At 57.2% G+C, this 16,890-nt stretch overlaps 2 protein-coding genes across 3 annotated transcripts; one reads left to right on the top strand and one right to left on the bottom strand.

The window, feature by feature from the left end:
• The first annotated feature begins 3,245 nt into the window (after positions 1-3,245).
• On the top strand, positions 3,246-7,655 carry LOC148183109 (cell adhesion molecule CEACAM2-like). 2 transcript variants are annotated; one of them, XM_088062665.1, is made up of 7 exons: positions 3,246-3,372; positions 4,335-4,468; positions 4,580-4,667; positions 4,751-5,020; positions 5,182-5,241; positions 5,586-5,634; positions 6,303-7,655. In XM_088062665.1, exons 1-7 carry the CDS (start codon positions 3,282-3,284, stop codon positions 6,304-6,306), a joined length of 696 nt encoding a protein of 231 aa, XP_087918791.1. In that variant the 5' UTR covers positions 3,246-3,281; the 3' UTR covers positions 6,307-7,655. The 2 variants fall into 2 exon arrangements, with proteins under 2 accessions (XP_087918791.1, XP_087918790.1); XM_088062664.1 differs by having other exon boundaries at positions 4,335-4,667; positions 6,303-7,654.
• Positions 7,656-8,990: 1,335 nt separating this feature from the next.
• On the bottom strand, positions 8,991-16,868 carry LOC106628389 (uncharacterized). The gene is made up of 10 exons (XM_088062496.1): positions 16,667-16,868; positions 13,300-13,641; positions 11,894-12,163; positions 11,380-11,496; positions 11,081-11,182; positions 10,566-10,688; positions 10,303-10,395; positions 9,970-10,062; positions 9,678-9,735; positions 8,991-9,141 (listed from the first exon to the last, which is right to left on the bottom strand). The coding sequence occupies exons 1-10, from the start codon at positions 16,866-16,868 to the stop codon at positions 9,093-9,095; spliced, it is 1,449 nt and encodes a 482-aa protein (XP_087918622.1). The 3' UTR covers positions 8,991-9,092.
• Between the last annotated feature and the right edge of the window lie 22 nt (positions 16,869-16,890).

Genomic DNA, 16,890 nt, shown 5'->3' with positions numbered 1-16,890 from the left:
GGCCCGGCCCGGCCCGGTCCCGGTCCCGGTCCCGGTGCCGCTGCCCCGGTCCGAGCGCGGCGGGACGGGCGGGGAGGGACGGGAGGTGGGCGGGGCCTGTTCCCGGGGGCGGGGCCTGTGCCCGAGGGGGCGGGGCCTGTGCCCGAGGGGGCGGGGCCTGTGCCAGAGGGGGCGGGGCCTCTCCTGGCCACCGAGGGGACACCGGGGCCGGGGGTGGCCCCGGGGCTGCGGCTCGGGAGGCGGCGGGGACGGAGCGTGTCCCCAGCGAGCCCCAGGGTGTCACTTCACGGCTACTGAGCCACAGGACACAGGGAACGGGTTCCCATTGCCACAGGGCAGGGTGGGCAGGCCCTGGCACAGGTGCCCAGAGCAGCTGGGGCTGTCCCTGGGTCCCTGGCAGTGCCCAAGGCCAGGCTGGATGGGGCTGGAGCAGCCTGGGACAGTGGGAGGTGTCCCTGCCATGGCAGGGGTGGCACTGGGTGGGTTTTTAGGTCCCTTTCTCCCAGCGAATTCCATAATTCATGAATATGCTTCATGCCACCATCACAGGGCAGTGTAGCAATTTCCGGGGAGATCCCAGGCGAGAAGAGCCCAGTGTCCCTGGGCTGAGAACAGAGGCCTCAGGGCTGGAGGGACATGACCCGAGCTGGGGTTAGGTGAAGGGCTTTCACGTCAGCTCTGGCCACCAGCAAAGGCTCAGAGAGGCGCAGGTTTGCAGGACAAGGGGCAAGAGCTGCTGAGCATCTCCTGGAGGCCTTGCTGGGGTGGCCGTGCCCACCCTGCCCGCCTGGACCGGGCACAGGGCTGCCCCTCCCTGCTGAGCCCCAGGCTCTGTCCTGCTGCTGGCTCACATTCCCATTGCTCTGCAATAGGAATGGGAGCAGGCTGGAATGCAGGAAGGTGGGATGAGCTGCTGCTCCCTGGTGCTGCCGGGGAGGCTCCGTGCTCAGGTGAGTCTGTGGCTCCTGGTGCCGTTACCTGTGAGATGAAAGTGAGACCCTGAGAGGCCACAGGAGCACTCGTGTCCCTGCAGCAGCGCTCCCTCCTGTTCTGCTGGGCCCTGGGGAGGGTGGGTGGCCTCAGCCCACACCCCAGGCAGCTCAGCAGCCCCCAGACCCACCATGGTGGTGGCTGCCCCGTGAGTTTCCCCTTCCCAGGACGTCCGACCCCACAGTGTCCCCAGAAGCCAGAGCTCCTCTGCCCAGAGCAGGGGATCTCCCACCCCAAAGCATCTGCCAGGAGTGATTTCACTGCCTCTCTGCCAGCTCAGTGTGTGCCCAGTGCCAGAGCCCCATCCCTGCCTGGGCACGGAGCTGTTTCCCCAGGCGAGGTGCCTTCCTTGGAGTTTGGGAAGGGCTCTGAGCTGGGAGAGAGGTGACTAGTCATGTCTAAAAAAACCCCATGACAGCTGAACCCTCCTGGCTGTGCTCAGGAAAAGGGCTCAGGACCTGCCGAGGCAGGTGAGGAGAGAAGAGCTGCAAAGGGCACCTGGGGAACAGTTGCCAGCCTGGTCTAGTGGAAGGTGTCCCTGTCCATGGCAGGGGGTGGAATGGGATGAATTTCAGGTCCCTTCCAAACCAAACCATTCCACAATTGTAGGGTTTGTCATTTGGGGCGCAGATGTTTGTGCTGAAGGAGCCTGGGGCCACTGCTGTCTGTGCTGCCCCGTGGGATGGGACAGGGGCACGGCTGAGGAGCAGAGGGAAACCAGGAGAAACCCGGGGAGAGAGAAGGTTTGTCTGTGAGTCAGGGCAGGACCAGAACTGGAGCTGTGCAGAGAAAATTGGGTGGGAGCCAGGGGGGAAAAGAACGCCTCAATCCTGGCTGAGGAGTTGTTTTTCACTTCTAATGTTTCCTGGTCCGTGCACTGGGAGAGCCAGGTCATGGAAATCTGTTTCCTCAGTGCTGTGTGCTGCAGAGCAAGTGCAGGGGAGCAGGAGAGGGGCTTCTTGGGGTCTCTTGGTGCCCTCGGTGAGGCTGGCATGGGGGAAACCCGGCAGGAGATGCTGCCATGGACCTGGAGCTGCGTCTGGCATTTCCCAGCCCGTCCCTCGGATCGGCTTGGGTTTGCTTCAGGCGCGATGGTGCAATTTTAGATGTTTTCCACGTTTCCCGGGATGGAAGGCAGACTCCCTGAGCAGGATGCTCCTCCCCGGGGAGGTTCCAGAGCCGGCTCGCAGCTCCTTTCACCAAGCCCAGCCCGGCTCTGGCTGGGGCAGCTGATGACTCCGAACATGTGCCGGCCACACGGTCCTGCCTCGGGAAACAGCAGCTCCTGCGGCCTGAAGTCATCGCGTGAGGCTCAGGAGCTGCTGTAACCTCCCTGGAATGTGCCCTCAGATGTTTGTCTTTCGGCTGGAACCCATCAGTTCCTGGGCTGAGGTGTTTTTTTGGGAAAAACCTCTTCCTCATCACACCGTATTCCCAGTGGGAGGGTCAGGCATCCAACCTCTTCCCTCCAGCCCTGGGAGCAGCCCAGCCCTTCCCTGGCTCTCTCCTGCCCGGGGTTTGTTTGTCCCCGCTATCACAGAGCAGGTGACATTCCCTGCCTGGTGACATTCCCTGCCTGGTGACATCTCTCCGGTCTGATCTCCTCGCTCCCTCTAGTGGGATTGGGACGGCTCCTGCCTGGGCACACCTGTGTCCCCGTTCCTCCTCTGGAAGTCCTCCTGGAGATCCTCACCGTGCCACGCTGGCTTGTTTTGTTGCTTTTTCGTTTTTATTTTTCCTGCCACAAAGCCCCCAGCGCTTCCCAAGCTGCCCAACCTCTTGGGGAAGGAGAAAAGCATTGTCCCGATCCCTCCTGGAAGATCCCGAGGTGAATCTCCTCCTGCAGGAGCAGCGTCCCAGCCGTGTCCCGTCCTTCCCCCAGCAGGGCTGCTCCGGGCAATGGTCAAAGCCCCGGTTTTGTGGCTGAGGTGGGATCCCGGGGACAGGGCACGGGGCGAGGCCGCTCCCCGCTGCCCCCGAGCTGGGATTTGGGGGTTTTACACCGTGGCAGACGGAGGAGGGACAGGAGGGACGGGGGGAGGCAGCGCCTTGGGGGGTTCTGTGTGTTGGGTTTGGATGTCCTTGGAAAGGGGAGAGGGAGGAGGAGGAGAGGAAAGGAGGGGAGAGGAGGGAAGGGAAGAAGAGGAGGAGAGGAGAAGGGCAGAAGGGGGGGGGGTAAAGAGGGAAGGGAGGAGGAGGAGGAGGCGGGGGGGAGGACAGGGCCCGCCCGCTGCCGCCCTAAGGAACCGCCGGGGCCTCGTGGCGGAGCTGCCGCCGCTCCGGCCCCGCCGATGTTCCCCGTCCCCTTCCTCCCCCTCCTCCTCCTCCTCCTCCCCCTCTTCCTCGGCCCCGGCAGCGCGGCGGCCGCCCCGGCGGTCACAGGCGAGTGCCAGCCCCGGGCCCGTGGGGCCGGGCCGGGCCGGTCCCGGTCCGGGCTGCCCGAGGCTCTGGCCCGGCCGTTTCGGGGCGGTTGGGCCCGGCTGGGCCCGGCTGGGCCGGGGGAGGCGGGCGGGACTCCCCGTCCCTCATGGAGCCGCTCCCGCCTTTGGGGAGCTTTCCCTGGCGCCCGGTTAAGGACGCGAAGGCGGCTCCGGGCTCGGGCACGCCTTAATCCCGGGGAAAAGCTTTCGGGGCCCGGTCGGGCAGGGGCTCGGGGCTGTTTTGGCTCCCGGCGCGGGGCTGTGCCGGGCTCCCGCAGCTCTGTGCCCTCAGGAGCGCTGCCATGGCCCCGCCGGCAGGGCCTGAGGGCTGGGGCCCGGCACGGCCGGGGGGTTCGGCCCCTCAGGTGAGACCTCCAGCCCCGGCCAGCACAGGAGGCACCTGGAGCTGCTGGAGAGAGCCCAGAGGAGCCACGGAGCTGCTCCAGGGCTGGAGCCCCTCTGGGGCCAGCCTGGGAGAGCTGGAGGTGTTCAGAGAGGAGAAGCTCCAGGGAGAGCTCAGAGCCCCTTGCAGGGCCTGAAGGGGCTCCAGGAGAGCTGGAGAGGGACTGGGGACAAGGGATGGAGGGACAGGACACAGGGAATGGCTTCCCCAGTGTTAGATGGGATATTGGGCAGGAATTGTTCCCTGGCAGGGTGGGCAGGCCCTGGCACAGGTGCCCAGAGCAGCTCCTGGATCCCTGGCAGTGCCCAAGGCCAGGCTGGATGGAACTGGGACAGGGGAAGGTGTCCTTGCCCATGACCCTGGGTGATCTTCAAGGTCCCTTCCCACCCAACCCCTTCCACGACTGATGATTCTCTAAACAATCCCCGTGAATCTGCGGCACGAGGGGCTCCTGCAGCCGCTCCCGGGTGGGCGAAGCGGGCTCCCCGTGGCCGTGGGGTGACTCCTGCTTTCTCTTGCAGCCCGCACGCTCGCTCCCTGCTACTCGGCCGACCTGCGCCCGGCCGTGGGGAGCCTGGTGTCGGCCGTGGGCTGCAGCGTGCTGCTGACGGCGCCCGTGCCGCGCGGCAGCGGCACCGTGCTCTGGGAGTACCGGGTGGGCTCGGAGGAGGGGGTCATCCTCAGCTATGCCTTCCCTCAGCCCCCCAGCGTGTCCCCGCTCTACGAGCACCGCGCCACCTTCAACGAGTCCACGCTGTCGCTGCAGGTGTTGCTGCAGCAGGGGGACGACGGCAGCTTCTACCGCCTCAGGACCCAGGAGGAGACCACGGCCTGGTTCCGTCTGCACGTCCTGGGTGAGTGGTGCCACGGCCAGCGCTGCTCTGCGGGCCGGGCTTGGCACGGGTTTGAGCGCTGACGCTGCCTCTGCCTCTCCCAGAGCCGCTGTCCCCGCCGAGAATCGAGGGCAGCTCCTTGGTGAAGGCAGGAGGCAACACCAAACTGGTTTGCCACGTGCTGGATGGGAAGGCAGACGCCTTCTGGTGGAAGAAGAACGGGGAGCCGCTCCTGGAAAGTGATCGAATCCAGCTGGTGAGGAACACCACGCTCTACATCCTGCAGGTGTCCATCAGCGACAGCGGCTACTACACGTGCGCGGTGAGGAACGCCGTGAGCCACAACGAGACCTCCTTCCTGCTCAAAGTCCACCGTGAGTGCATTCCCTCCCCGTGCCCGGGAGAGAACCAGGGGCACAGCCCCACGAAGGGGATTCTCTCTCCCTGCCTGTGCTGAGCAGACAGTGCTGGGAGGTTTGGGTGGGTTAAATTCAGTTTGCTCTGGTGCAGAGGCTCTGGGTTCTCCCCTTTGCAGACTCTGCCAACGTGGTGCTGCCCGTGGTCCTGGCCTGTGTCATCATCGGCATGCTCGCAGGTGCGTGCTGGGGTGACTCTTTGCCCTGTTTCTGCCTGGTGGGTGCCATGGCCACCAGAGGTGGGTGAGAGGGTCCCATGTGGCACATCCCTGCCAGGACCTGGCTCTCCTACCCTGGCATCCTGTGGGCAAGGGCTGGGCTTTGTCACAGCTGCTGTTTCCAGTCCAGGGAGGTGATGCTGGCCCCCGTTGATGATGATGATGGTGGGGCTCTGAGCAGCCTGGGCTAGTGGAAGGTGTTGCTGACCATGGCAGGGGTTGGAACTGGATGGGCTTTGAAGGTCCCTCCATCCCAAATGCTTCTGGGATTCTGGGATTCTCTGATGCTGCTGCTTTGTCCCCAGGTGTCTTTGTCTGGTGGCAGAGAAAGGAGGACTCATGTGACAACTGTTGGTAAGATGTCTCCAGTCCCCTCATGGGGTGGCCCCCTTGCTCCAGCCAAAATTTTCTCTCTACAAGCCCAAATTTATCCTTGGCTGGATCTGAGTGAGCTGGAGAAGTGGGAGAGCTCGGGGTGCTATTCCAGCCTCTCTGGTAAGAGGCTGCTCCCCCACCCTGGAGGTTCAAAGGGTTTGCTGTCCCCTCTATTTAATCCCCACTCTGGAAATATTCCTGATTCCTCCACCCAGAGCCTGACACTCCCGCTTATCTTAGCTCTGACTAATGGGTGGGCTTTTAAATACTCTGGAGATTTCTGGGAAGCAAGTGGTTCTCGAGATTTTCTCAGAAATCACTCCCTCTCTGTGACCACAAACACACTCAGGCTGTTCACTGGAGCTTCCTGGAGGGTGAGGATGAGGATGTGAGTCCCTTGGGATGGGAAACCCATCCTGTGAGGTGTCTGGTTACAAACAAGGAGCTCTCAGGTGTCTTGTGCAGTCAGATCCCAGGGAACTCCAGCCAGAGATAAACTGGCCCAGGTAGATCCTGGAATCTGGAGCAGGGCAGAAGTCCAGACCTCCTGGTGCTGCCAGTGTGGGACACTCTGAGCTGGCTGAGGCCCTGGAGGGGTCCAAGTGCCCAGGACACGGCTCATGTGGGGCCCTCTCTTCTCCTTGCAGGTAGAGCTGGCTCAGCTGCTGCCCCTCCCTGGTGATGGATCCTCTGGGAGTGCTGGGTATCCCATCCCAGCCTCTCCTGGGCTCACCTGTCAAGTGTTCAAGCTGCCAGAACCTGCAAATATTTTTTTGGAAAACTTCGGTTTGGACTCTTTCTGTGTTGTCCTGCTCTTCCTGTTGTGCATCCCTGGGGAGAGGGATGTTCCTGCTCCCCCCTCCATCCTCCTGGCTTCCTCCAGGGGCCTCGATGGGCTCACAGCTCTGCAAAGAGTTCAGTTTCTGAAAGCAGATCCCAGGGAAATCCTGCAGCCAGCTGAGGAGGGGATGCCCCCGAGCCCATCTCCTCCCCCCTGGGCTCTGCAGCGTCTGGGGACATCCCTGGGGACATTCCTGGGGACATCCCTGGGGACATCCCTGGGGACATCCCCTCCTCTTCCCAGCACCGTGCTGGTGCCAGCTTGTCCTTCCTGTTTCCTGCTCCTGCGGGTGACATCAGCCCTGGCTGGCTGCATCCAGGGAGCCCTGCTCCTGTCCCCTGCTGTCCCCTGCTGTCCCCACTGTCCCCTCCCTCCCCGTGCTGCCTCTGCAGGGCTGTCCTGGCCTTTGCTGTGCAGGGGATGCTGCTCCTTCGGCTGAGTCTGGAGAGCACTGGGGTCTGTGCCAGGTGCTGGACCCCACTGTCGCTCACCCTGGCACATTTGCAGCCCCTCTTAGTCTGAGGGGGAGATCCCAGGGCCCTCCCTGAGCCAGTCCCCAGCACCTCTGGAGCAGGCTGGGGACCTCTCAAAGGCAAACTGGAAAACTGTGGGAGACTGAGGGGCCATCTCAGCCTGGGGTTTCGTGGAGCCATTAAAGGAAGTTTGGGTGGGATAAATGAGATTGCAGCCCCGTTGGAAGCTGCAGGGCACGTTGTCACGTTCTCTGTTGCACTCGAGGGTGTAAAACGTAGCCAGATGTTTTACAAGAAATACTTTCCTAAGTGTTTTGGGGAGTTGTCTGTGAATGCTTTTGGAGACTCTGTGGTTTGTTGGAGTCTGTTGCTGCTAACAAAGAGTGTGTGTTATCCCAGAAGGTTTTGCTGTCGTGTTTGGGGGTGGGCAGTGGGGTTGGAAGCAGCCCCTGGTGGGGTGTGGCTGGTGGCAGATCTGGGAATGCTGGATTCATCCCTGGCTCCGGGAGGGCCCTGCGTTAGGGCAAAAAAGAAATCTCTGAATGGATTCCTTCCAGAAAGCAAATTCAAGCAGCCCCTCCCCCAACTGGTTTGGGAAAAGATTTCCTTGGAGAAAAGTGTAAAAGCTTTATTTACTTTATTTTGTTTATTTAACAAGCAGAGTATTCACAAGCGTGAAAAATGACTAACATTAATAAAACCTCTCGCAGTTCTGAAGGGGTGGCAAATTCAGAAAGTCCTTGTCATGGGGTGACCTCAGCCTGCTCAGTCCCTTATCAGCACCTCCTGTGCTGGAAAAATGCAGCCCAGGCCCTGGGGGGCCACAGGTGTGAGCTCCTGGTGTTTTCCTGGGGTTTCAGTCCAGAGCAGGTTCGAACAGATCCGAGAAAAAGGAAAAATAAACCAAAACCCACAGTGCAGGGAACTTCTCTGCCTCAGCTGGCTAAAAAACTGACTAAAATAAAGCAAAGGGGAACTGTCCTGCTGTCTGTCCGTGCTGCAGAGAACAGAGCCCAGCAGGAGAATGGAGGAGTCAGTGCCCTTTCTGCAAACAAACTGAGCTTCTTTTCTCCCCCTTCGCTCTCAGAACCTCACTTAGAGGTGCAGAACCTCAGCTGCAGCATGAGCAGAACAAACTGGGGACAGGAGCACCCTGAGGTCACCCAAGAACACCCTGAGGTCATCCAGGAGCACCCTGAGGTCACCCAGGAGCACCCAGAGGTCACCCCAGGAGCAGGAGAGGATCCCCTGCTCTTGAGGACAGCCCTTGCTCCCCTTGTGGGGTTCCTGCATCCCCATCCCTCCTCCCCTGCTGCTGTGGCAGTGACAGCCCCAGGGGCCCAGCTGGGCTTGGGAACAGCCCAGAGCCCTGCTCCAAATCTGGGGAGGGTATTTTTAACCTGGCCCCGTTCCCTGAGTCACGGGGCCGGGCAGGGAGGAGCTGCTGCCCAAGGAGCTGGGTCAGGGCTGCCCCTGGGGGGCTTTTGGGGAGGTTTGGGGTTCACCTGGGGGTGCAGGGCTGTGCTCAGCAGCTGTTTGAGGCTGGAAAAGCCTGCAGGAAACACCTCAGTGCATTGTGAGAGCTGGGAAAAACAGCCCCTGGCACAGGCTGAGCATGAGCTGAATCCTGCCCGGAGTAAATCAATCCCAGAGTGTGTCAGACACCCTGGGCTGGAGCTGGGGAAGAGCTGCTGACAGCATCCACCTCCTCCCACCCCGGGTTTTGTGCCTTCCTGGCCTTCCTCCGCCTCTACTACTGGAAAAGCCAGAATCTATTTCAGGTTACTACAGGGTTACTCACAGAAAAGTATTTCATGCTACTCCCAGGTAAATCTTACACATACAGCTCTAAATTGTTGTAAACAAATATTAAATAAAGATAAAGCAGTGAGAGACTCCTGCAGCTGCTGCTAAAGGGGCTTCTCTACTTCAGGCTTTGGTTTTCTGGAGGAAGAAAGGGGGAAATGTGCACTTGGCCTCCCCTGGCTCTGTTTTATAAAAAAATAAAAGGCAAAATCAGGTTAATTTCATGGACATTTATTATGAGGATCATAGAGGAACCAAAACTGAGAGCCCTGAGCCCACTAAACCTGGGGGAAGTGAGAGACACCCCGAGATGGAGCTCAGCTGGGAGCGGTGTCCTTGGTGCCCGGCTGACACATCTCAAAGGACCTGGAAGGAAGAGGAGGGGGAAATTCTGAGCATCAAAACTTCCCTGGCAGGGTGGGCAGGCCCTGGCACAGGTGCCCAGAGCAGCTGGGGCTGCCCCTGGATCCCTGGAATGCCCAAGGCCAGGCTGGACATTGGGGCTGGAGCAGCCTGGGACAGTGGGAGGTGTCCCTGCCATGGCTGGGGGTGGGATGGGATAATCTTAAAATTGCCTTTCCACCCAAACCATTCTGTTAATCCATGAATCCAGGAGGAATTAAGGTTTAAAAGCTTCAGGATGAGGCCATAAGGGGGAGTTTTGGGTGGGCTCTCACGTGCTTTGCTGGGTGGGGACCCCACCAGAGCCTCCCCCTGAACCCAGCAAGAGCCCAGGGCTGGAGGCCTGTGCTGGGCTGGGTCTTGAACACAGGATAGTTTCCATATCCTGCTTCCTTCTCTTCAAGCTGTACAAATTCATGTGGAAATAGGAATTTATGTGGAAAATAGGAATTTATGTGGAAAATTGGAATTTATGAGGAAAATAGCAACAAGGGACCTACCCAGCTTTGTCCATCCAACAGACATCGCTGTCCTTGCACCTGCCCTGGGTTTTGTGATCTGCAAAAGACAAATCTGTCCCCAGATCAGGAGGTGTGAGAGGCACCAAGCGCGGGGAGTTGTGTTTGGGATACAGACCCTGCGGCTCCCAGGGAAGGGAAACACTCAGTGGCAACCACTGGCTTCACAAGAGCCAAATAAAGCGCTTTTAAAGGATTCCTGTGCCTGCTGGATGGTGTGGGGACCCCGGGGCGTTGGGAGGGGCTGAGGAAGAGGATGGAGGAGCAGACTCACAGCAGAGGCCGATGGCGAGGAGCGGCAGGGCCGACACGGCCGCCGTGCTGGCCACCAGGACAGTGACATCCAGGAACTCCGAGCATCCCTCTTCTGCCACAGGAGAGAACAGCAGGGGCCAGGAAAGGAGGAAGGCAGGTTGCCACCGTGAAAGCACAAACACACAAAAGACAGAAAATAAAACGGGGGGAGGATGTTGAGATTGAACTTTGCTGCTGCCAAGGTTTCACTTCCCCAAAACTCCCGGTTGGTTGGGTTTGTTTTTGGAGGTGTGGAAGGGACGTGGGGGGTCCCAGGAGGCCTCGGGGAGGTCCCTGCAGGACCTGTGCTCACCGTGGCGGTGGTAGGAGCTCCTGATGAGGAAGGCACTGCTCAGCACCACGGCCACCACGGCCCCCGGCGCGGCGTAGCCCATGGTGCGCTGTGCTGCGGGGGAACGGGGTGAGGATGAGTGTCCAGAGGTGTGGCTGTGGGGCTGGCCTCACCCAGCCTGAGCTCAGCACCGGAGTTCTCATTTTCACGAGCTGGGGGTGATGTTTTGGGCAGAATAACCCCCCGGTGGAGCAGTTTGGTCCATCCTTGGTGGGACCGCTCACCTTTTTTGCTCTTCAGATGGCTGAAATCAGTGGGCTGGAAAATCACGGTGGTGGCAACCAGGAAGGTGACCACGGTGAGGTAGCTCAGGGTGATCTCAGGCAGTATGACAGCCACAGAAGGGCCTGAGAGACAACGGGACAAAGCAGAGAGCCCGAGGTTCCAGTGCCCACCCCCTTCATGGCTCTGCATCACGTCCCTTCCCCACCCTCCTCTGACTCCCAGCCTTTCCTTGCAGCCTCTCCATCCTCTGATCATTTACTGTCCTGCTGGGACAGCCTGGGAAAGGGCTGTGGGAAAGTTAAAATAATTAACTCTATTAATTGTGCAGGGGGGTGTGTGATGAACGTGGTGATCACACATGGAGATCCCACATGGATCACGGATTGCCCCAGATGGGTCTGGCCCCCTCATTCCATGGCCTGGCTCCCCTGCCCCTCACTGCCTTCCTCCCTGGGCCCCACTGGGCTCTGCTCCTCCCCTGGGCTCTGTCCCCCTCCCCACAGCCCCCTCCCACCTTCCTCCCACATCCAGAGGATGCCGGCGGTGCCATCCAGGACGCAGGCGATGCACACCAGCCCACAGGTGTAGGAGCTGAGCCACCTCCAGAGCTCCCCCCCTAAAAACCAGAGCAGAGGGGGGTGACTGCTGTGACCCCCGGAGTCCCCTGCCAGCCGTCCCCCCTTCCTCGGGGGGTGCAGCCCATCCCCACCCGGATGCCTGAGGAAATCCCAGCATCTGGGGCTTCCCAGAGCAGTGCTCCTTGCTCTCCCCCACCAGAGCAGGGAAATGGGGTCCTGTTCCCCCTTAACTCACTTATCCTGAGCTTTTCGGACTGGCAGACGGGGATAATTAATCCCCAGGCCGAGATGACAGCGAAGACCACGGCGACCACGGCAATCCTCAGGGTGAGCTTCAGGCGACGGGAGAGACCTGGAACAGAGCGACCCCGAGGGCAGGGACATCAGCAGGACCAGCCCCCCCGGCTCTGGTGGCTCCATCACCGGGACAGATCCCATTTATTTGCCAGCTGGTGGCCAAATTCACCCCTTGCAATGCCCACCCTGGGCTGGGAGCTCCCTGAGGCTTCCCGGCCACCCTCCTGCCCCTGCTCAGCACCACCTTGGCCTGTCCCGGCAGGGAATGGCCAATCTGCCCAGGACTGTGCCTCAGGGCCGAGTCCTCTGCATCCAGAGCAGGGATCAGAGGCTGCTGAATGCTCCCATGATGGATGGGCAGCTCCTCTGGGCACAGTGACAGCGGCTGAGGGCTGGGATGGAGGCGCTGAGGCACCCCCAGGGAGGGCTGGAGGAGCAGTGGGAGCTCAGACCTTCAATGGTGACCTTCAGGGAGGTTTCTTGCCAGCTGATCCCGTTGCTGGCGTTGCAGGAATAGGAGCCGCAGTCCGATCTCTTGGCAGGGCTCAGGTGCAGAACGCTGCGGCTGCCGGACAGCCGGGCAGCTCCGCCTGGGGAAAGGGGCTGCCCATCCTTCTTCCAGGTGATGCTGTCCACTCTGCCCTCTGCCACCTCACAGACGAGCTGCCCAGGGGCCCGGGCCACGAGAGAGCTGCTCCGGAGCCGCGGGAGGGACACGGGCTCTGGGAAGGGAACAGAGAACTCAGAATCACAGACCGGGTCGGGTGGGAAGGGACCTTAAAGCTCATCCCATCCCACCCCTGCTACGGCAGGGACACCTCCCACTGTCCCAGGCTGCTCCAAAACCCCGCCCAACCTGGCCTTGGGCACTTCCAGGGATCCAGGGCTGCTCTGGGCGCCTGTGCCAGCATCCCTGGAGCATCCCTGACGTGCCCTTGGGCTGCAATTGCCACCACAGCATCAGCCACAGCCGCCTTTCCCTTGGCACGCCCATCCCGCTGCTGTGCTTTCCAGGGCTGGATCTTTATCCAGCTGAATCCCTGCTTTTAATGGATGTGGGTAAATAGGGAGCGCTTGGGAACGCGTCAGGAAATGAGACAAGAGCAGAGAGGGCAGCAGCTGCCGCTCGGGTGTGTGGCTGGGAGGAGAGGCTGCTGAAGGGCTGCGGTGGCATTGTGGCCATGGAGTGATTGCTGAGGGTGGGTAAGGCAGGGTGAATTAAGGGAATTGCTGGGGAGGGACCTCTGGGCCGTTTCAAGAGCCTCTCATCTCTGCGGTGGCGCCTGCGGAGGGCAAACGGCTCGGCCTGGGGGGCGGTGGCTCCTCCAGAAACCTCAGCCCTGCCCGGTGTCCCCTGGCAAAGCGCTGGGAGAGGGACCCACGGCAACCCAGCAGTCCCCCCGTCACCCCCCTGCTTCTTCCCTCCTGTTCCAGTCCTTCCATCACCCCCCTGCTTCTTCCCTCCTGTTCCAGTCCTTCCATCACCCCCCTGCTTCTTCCCTCCTGTTCCAGTCCCCCCATCATCCTGCCGGTCACTCCCTCATCCCTTTGTCCTCCCAGCAGTCCCTCCATCCCTGCATGGAGGTGTGGGAAACAGGGAGGGAATTGCCTTTCCAGGATGGAACTCGTCCCTGTGTCCCAGCCGGGCCCCTGGGAGCTCTCACTGGGCAGCATTTCCACATCTGCTGGCCCAGGACAGGTTGGGAACCTCTCTCCAAGGTCTCCACACGTGGCAGGTGCAGAGCAGCTCGGGACTGGCCCATCAGCCTCTGCTCAGATCCCTTCTCCAGCCCCTCGCTCCGGCTCTTGGATCCGGATCCTGCCTGGATCCCTCCCCCCTCCCACGGTCCCCACTCACGGAGCACTTCCAGCTGGATTTCCAGGCTCTTCCCTCCTCCCGCACCGACGGTCACTCTGTAGGTGCCACTGTCGCTCTCCTGGACGTTCTCCAGCAGCAGAGATCCATTGGATGTGTGGAAAAGGGCTCGTCCTGCGTAGGGAGGGCGGATGGCGGGGCCGGGGGCTCCTCCGGGGTGCTGCAGGATGCTGCGGGGGCCGGTGCCGTTCAGGAATTCCCAGAGTGTGGAATTGCTGTGAGTGTTGTTATCCAGGCCGGGGAGCAGCACCGAGGATCCCACGGCAGCCGCTCTGTGGATGGGTCCTGCCGTTCCCAGAGCCAGAGGGAACGGCAGCAGCAGCCCTGGAGCGAGGACAGGGGTGGGGATGGGACAAATCGCTGCTGGGGAAGTGTCCCGTGGCAGAGGAGGGCAATGAGCTTCTCCTGCCTCAGCTTTTGTCATCCCCACCCAATTTCCACCCTCACTGTTGGAGTCTGAGGCACAGAGTGCGCCCTTGTCTCTGATACCTGGCCCTGACATCCAAGAAAACGCTGAATTTCATACAACACCCTGAAAACAACTGTTAAAGTTAAATAGAAAAGCTAAAAGTGTGTGTAAATTAGAGAGTTTTCTAAAGTCACTGGGTGAAAAAGTTAAAGTTTAGAGTACAAACTAGTTTAGAGAGCAGAAGGCAAGATGGAGGATTTAGGGTGTTGTCTCTTTTCCTTCTTCTTTCTTCTTCATGTTCTTCAGAGGTTTTTGGGTGATTGGATAGAAAATGCCCCAGTGCAGCACACAGGTGATGGGTCATTAATACAAATAATTGACGTGTCTATTGTTAATTGGGTAAGAATGAGTATAAAGGTAAAAATGCTGCGTAGTTTGGGGTCATTTTGTGCTGTTCAAGCCAACTTGAGCCAAAGCTGTGGTGGATAAACTTGTGCAGAAAAACTGGGGAAGACCTGGCAAGTCTTTTGATTCCATATTAATAAACAAGATATTCTATATTAATAAACAAGGGATTCTATATGAATAAACAAGAGATTCTATATGAATAAACAAGATATTTTATATTAATAAACAAGATATTCTATATGAATAAACAAGAGATTCTATATGAATAAACAAGAGATTCTATATAAATAAACAAGATATTCTATATTAATAAACAAGATATTCTATATGAATAAACAAGATATTCTATATGAATAAACAAGAGATTCTATATTAATAAAGAAGAGATTCTATATAAATAAACAATAGATTCTATATGAATAAAGAGATTCTATATGAATAAACAAGATATTCTATATTAATAAACAAGATATTCTATATGAATAAACAAGAGATTCTATATTAATAAACAAAGGATTCTATATGAATAAACAAGAGATTCTATATTAATAAACAAAGGATTCTATATGAATAAACAAGAGATTCTATATTAATAAACAAGATATTCTATATGAATAAACAAGAGATTCTGTATTAATAAACAAAGGATTCTAAATGAATGAACAATAGATTCTATATGAATAAACAAGATATTCTATATGAATAAACAAGATATTCTATATTAATAAACAAGATATTCTATATTAATAAACAAAGGATTCTATATGAATAAACAAGAGATTCTATATTAATAAACAAGATATTCTATATGAATAAACAAGAGATTCTGTATTAATAAACAAAGGATTCTAAATGAATGAACAATAGATTCTATATGAATAAACAAGATATTCTATATGAATAAACAAGATATTCTATATTAATAAACAAGATATTCTATATTAATAAACAAAGGATTCTATATGAATAAACAAGAGATTCTATATTAATAAAGAAGAGAAACAAGAAGCTAAGGAGCCTTTCGGAGTATCTTTCCTGAAACAGAACTAAGGGAAACTCCCCTGTGAGGGGGTGTCCCAGAGGGGCTCAGCCCTGAGGAGACCCAGATCCCACAACAACAACCACAACAAGTAGTACAAAATAACTCCCAATTCATAGAGTACAACAAGTAGTACAAAATAACTCCCAATTCATAGAGTACAACAAGTAGTACAAAATAACTCCCAGTCCATGGAACCCTGGAAAGGTTTGGGAGGGAAGGGAGCTCAAAGCCCATCTCGTTCCAGCTCTGCCTTCCACTAGAGCAGGCTGCTCCGACCCCTGCTCAGCCTGCCTTTGGACCCTTCCAGGGGTGGGACAGACACCAAATTCCTGATCTTGTCTGGGGCTGAAGGTGCTCACATGCTCCTGGCATGCAGGATGCAGCCATCCTCCCGAAATTTCTGGCCTTGGGCTCAGGGACTTAGGGAAGAGCTGCTGTGGGAAGGTCCCAGCAGGGAGGATTCCAGGCAAGAGGAGAGGGGCAGAGCAGGGAGCCCGGGGATGCTCACAGCCCGTGTTTGCTCTGTGTGTTTGTGGTGTCTCAGCTCCTGGCCCGATAAACACCTGTGCACCTGCATTTCCACTGCACCTGCCAGGCCCTGGAAACTCCTGCTGCTCCCACAGGTCAAGTCAAGTTCATGAGGTGGTTTTCATTTCTCACTCTCATAACCTTGAAAGGCAGCTATTTTCATGCCTTGCTGGCCCCCAAACTGTAGATGTGGAGGAAGAGAATACAATTTAATGACTAAAAGACTTTGTAATTTAATTTAAATATAATTTAAGGACTAAAAGAATTTTTATGAAAAAAAATTTTCATTTTCTATGAAAAAAAAATCTCTGAAAAATTTCCTTTTTCTGCTGGGAAAACACTATTTACACAGAACAGAACAATGAGCTGAAGGAAAGGGGAAAACTCTCCACATTCTGCAGCTGCAGTGGCCAAAACTCATCCCACAGACCCAGAGCTCACTGACACCATCCCAAAACCAAGCTGGAGGGTAATGGGTAATTCTGTTTCAGATGCTCATCCTGAAAATCTTCGTGCATTTGGATCAGCCGTGGCTGCCCCAGCCCTGGAAGTGCTCAAGGCCGGGTTGGACGGGGCTTGGAGCACCCTGGGGGTGGAATGGGATGAGCTTTAATGTCCTTTTGGACCCAAACCCTCCTGTTTTCCCAGGGTTTGTGTCTCAGGGCAGCCAGGGATTATTTAAGGAGTGAAAACGCTCACACGACTTTAACTGCAATAAAACCTGTGCTTTTAAAAGCATCAAATATTTGTACACATCAATTTTTAACACAAATATTGTTACCACAAACACAGATATTAACAAATATAACATTTCTGTGTGAGTACATCTACCGGCCCCGCTACAAATGCGGCTGCAGCACGCTTTTATCCCCGGAGCTGCTCTTCCAGCTCCTCTCTCCTTGGACAAACACAGCTTTACCTTCCAGGTTAAGCCTTTTACCCCCCAGCCCTGCCCTCCTCACCTGCGAGCAGCATCCAGGTGATGCCCGGCAGCTCCGGGGGTCGGCACAGCAGCATCAGCCGAGGGAGAACAGCCCCAGCTCTCCCGGATTCCAAATATTCCAAATATTCCTCGCAATTCCGCGCTGCCGTGCGAGGCTGGCTTCGCAGCCCTGCGATGGATTCCCGGTGCCGCGGGTATTCCCAGGATGTTTTCCTGCCCATTCCCCTCCCAGGCTCCTCCCGG

This window comes from Pseudopodoces humilis, chromosome 15, assembly GCF_049639895.1.
Source record: "Pseudopodoces humilis isolate 2021_Gansu_Grassland_sample_001 chromosome 15, ASM4963989v1, whole genome shotgun sequence".
Taxonomy (NCBI): Eukaryota; Metazoa; Chordata; class Aves; order Passeriformes; family Paridae; genus Pseudopodoces; species Pseudopodoces humilis.
The sequence above is the reverse complement of the archived record's forward strand: the minus strand, read 5'-3'. Positions and strand labels throughout refer to the sequence as shown.

Coding starts and splice junctions, on each gene's coding strand:
- LOC106628389 (XM_088062496.1), bottom strand. CDS start 16,868: ATGGGCAGGAAAACATCCTGGGAATACCCGCGGCACCGGGAATCCATC. Junction 13,642..16,666: donor CACCTGGATGCTGCTCGCAG/GTGAGGAGGGCA, acceptor TCCTCGCTCCAG/GGCTGCTGCTGCCGTTCCCT. Junction 10,689..11,080: donor CCTCTGGATGTGGGAGGAAG/GTGGGAGGGGGC, acceptor GTTGTCTCTCAG/GCCCTTCTGTGGCTGTCATA.
- LOC148183109 (XM_088062664.1), top strand. CDS start 3,282: ATGTTCCCCGTCCCCTTCCTCCCCCTCCTCCTCCTCCTCCTCCCCCTC. Junction 4,668..4,750: donor GTTCCGTCTGCACGTCCTGG/GTGAGTGGTGCC, acceptor TGCCTCTCCCAG/AGCCGCTGTCCCCGCCGAGA. Junction 5,021..5,181: donor CTTCCTGCTCAAAGTCCACC/GTGAGTGCATTC, acceptor TCCCCTTTGCAG/ACTCTGCCAACGTGGTGCTG.